The following is a 1835-nucleotide window of genomic DNA, read 5'->3' on the forward strand; positions in this document are numbered from 1 at the left end:
CGTAATGAGAGGAAATTTTAATCACGCGGCTCTAGAGCATGGAGAGATTACCGGCCTAAAGCATTTAGAGTTTAGCCTCGAATATTATATTAGATCAAAGGCCCAAAATTAAATTCGTACCCTCAGCGGTGATACCGGGGATCTAGCTTACCCATGAATATTAAATTAAATTACATTCGTTTCGACATTCGCTCGGGTAATTCTAAAGGCAGTTGCAGTAGTTGAATATGTCTTTGTTCACAGTAGGCATTGATAGAAATATATCCTGGATGACATCATAAACATCAAAGGGAGCGTGAGGGCGGCTCATCGATTTCACGGTCAATATTTCATTGACTATGCTTTTATTTGGGAAGGCCAGGAAGTGGGACTAAAAGCGAGTGATAAATAAAGGTCCTTTCAGACATGTGATAGTGCCCTCCTCGGCAATATTTCGCGACGGGCTGAATGTGTCCCTGATCCTTACAGTTGTAATTTCACGTCTGGGAAGTTCGCTTTCTCTTTTTGTTTGCAATGTAAATTTTCCTCGTTCGGCCTAGAACTTTGTCGAAATCTTTCCCTTTGTCCCGATCCAATGTCGGATAACAGGAGATTTAATATAGACGCCTGTAAATTCCGTGCCACTTACAGCGTGTCGAACTTGGATTCTGTATTTCACGCAAGATTAGCTGATTACACGATGAATCCCTTTTTATTTAGGGTCGCTCTTTTGTATTCTTACAAATTTGTCGTATGTCGTTTTCGTTCGTATGATTGCCAAACGGTTACCGATATCTCTGCGATGGTGCGTTAAATCGATTATATGTACCTAATACTAATCAAAATGATAGGTGTTCAGAAAACTATAGCCATTTCGCCAATTGTTTTGTATTCCTACGTAAAGATGTTGTTTCACTTTATATTTATTTGCTCTCTGATATTCCATATCCCAGATATTTATGGGATGGTTTATACAGTTGATAATGCAACCGATAAATTTACCGATTTTAAGTTAAAATATAATAAAGAATATAACGACTCGTTTGATGAAAGAAATCATTATTTGGCATTTATTAACAACTTGAATGCAGCTGCGGCACTGAATGCTACATCGCAAGGGAGCAAGACCATCTATGTGATAAATAAATATGCAGATTTGGACCCGGCGGAAGTTGAGGAAAGCTACGCTATTCACTTAAAGACTTGTGAGTGCAGTTGGGGTATTTACTTAGGTCGATGTTATGTTACTACGTCACGAACTCACGACTCACTAATGACAGAACTTATGTTGAATACCTAATCCTAAAAAAAAACTATGTTATCTTTCTTCTGTATTTGGAAGTTTAGCTTAGTTTCACGAATTTATAGTTTGTTTATTAATTGATTTAGATGATGCGGTCAAAGAAGGTGATCATCAAGAGGTATTAAGAAGTGATCATGGAATTGAAATTAATGACAATAATCTGTTTAATTTAAAAGATTCAGACGACCTTTTTGAAAAGTATATTAAAGAGGAACAAAGAACCTTCAAGGACAAGCGCGATGGTTTTATACATTTCTACAAGTAAGTGGTGTATGTCCTACAGTTTAGTACGCGTCAAAGTGATGTTAATATATGTATATACTTAATATACTTTTTGCTAACTTTTGATTTTTCCAGGTTTGTTAAAACGCTGGCACAGAAAAATAGAGGCATCTATGAAGGCAACGACGCTCCGGACCTGGGGCATTCTGCGGATATATTGACCGAAAGCAAAGAGTTTTTCTATTGAGGCCATTTATACAAAGGCCGTCATCAAATCGTTTTTTATGGATTGTATCGTCTGGATATAATAATATTTCCGCAACGCGGTTCT

At 37.2% G+C, this 1835-nt stretch overlaps 1 protein-coding gene across 1 annotated transcript; it reads left to right on the forward strand.

Moving 5' to 3' along the window:
- The first annotated feature begins 870 nt into the window (after positions 1 to 870).
- LOC134743868 (uncharacterized) lies at positions 871 to 1835 on the forward strand. Its single transcript, XM_063677495.1, has 3 exons — positions 871 to 1184; positions 1369 to 1543; positions 1640 to 1835. The coding sequence occupies exons 1-3, from the start codon at positions 884 to 886 to the stop codon at positions 1749 to 1751; spliced, it is 588 nt and encodes a 195-aa protein (XP_063533565.1). The 5' UTR covers positions 871 to 883; the 3' UTR covers positions 1752 to 1835.

This window comes from Cydia strobilella, chromosome 9, assembly GCF_947568885.1.
Source record: "Cydia strobilella chromosome 9, ilCydStro3.1, whole genome shotgun sequence".
NCBI lineage: Eukaryota > Metazoa > Arthropoda > Insecta > Lepidoptera > Tortricidae > Cydia > Cydia strobilella.

What these genes read in the sequence shown, in the direction of transcription:
- LOC134743868 (XM_063677495.1), top strand. Translation starts at nt 884, where the DNA reads ATGTTGTTTCACTTTATATTTATTTGCTCTCTGATATTCCATATCCCA. An exon ending in CGCTATTCACTTAAAGACTT is followed by an intron (nt 1,185 to 1,368) that starts GTGAGTGCAGTT and finishes TAATTGATTTAG; the next exon opens with ATGATGCGGTCAAAGAAGGT. An exon ending in GGTTTTATACATTTCTACAA is followed by an intron (nt 1,544 to 1,639) that starts GTAAGTGGTGTA and finishes TGATTTTTCCAG; the next exon opens with GTTTGTTAAAACGCTGGCAC.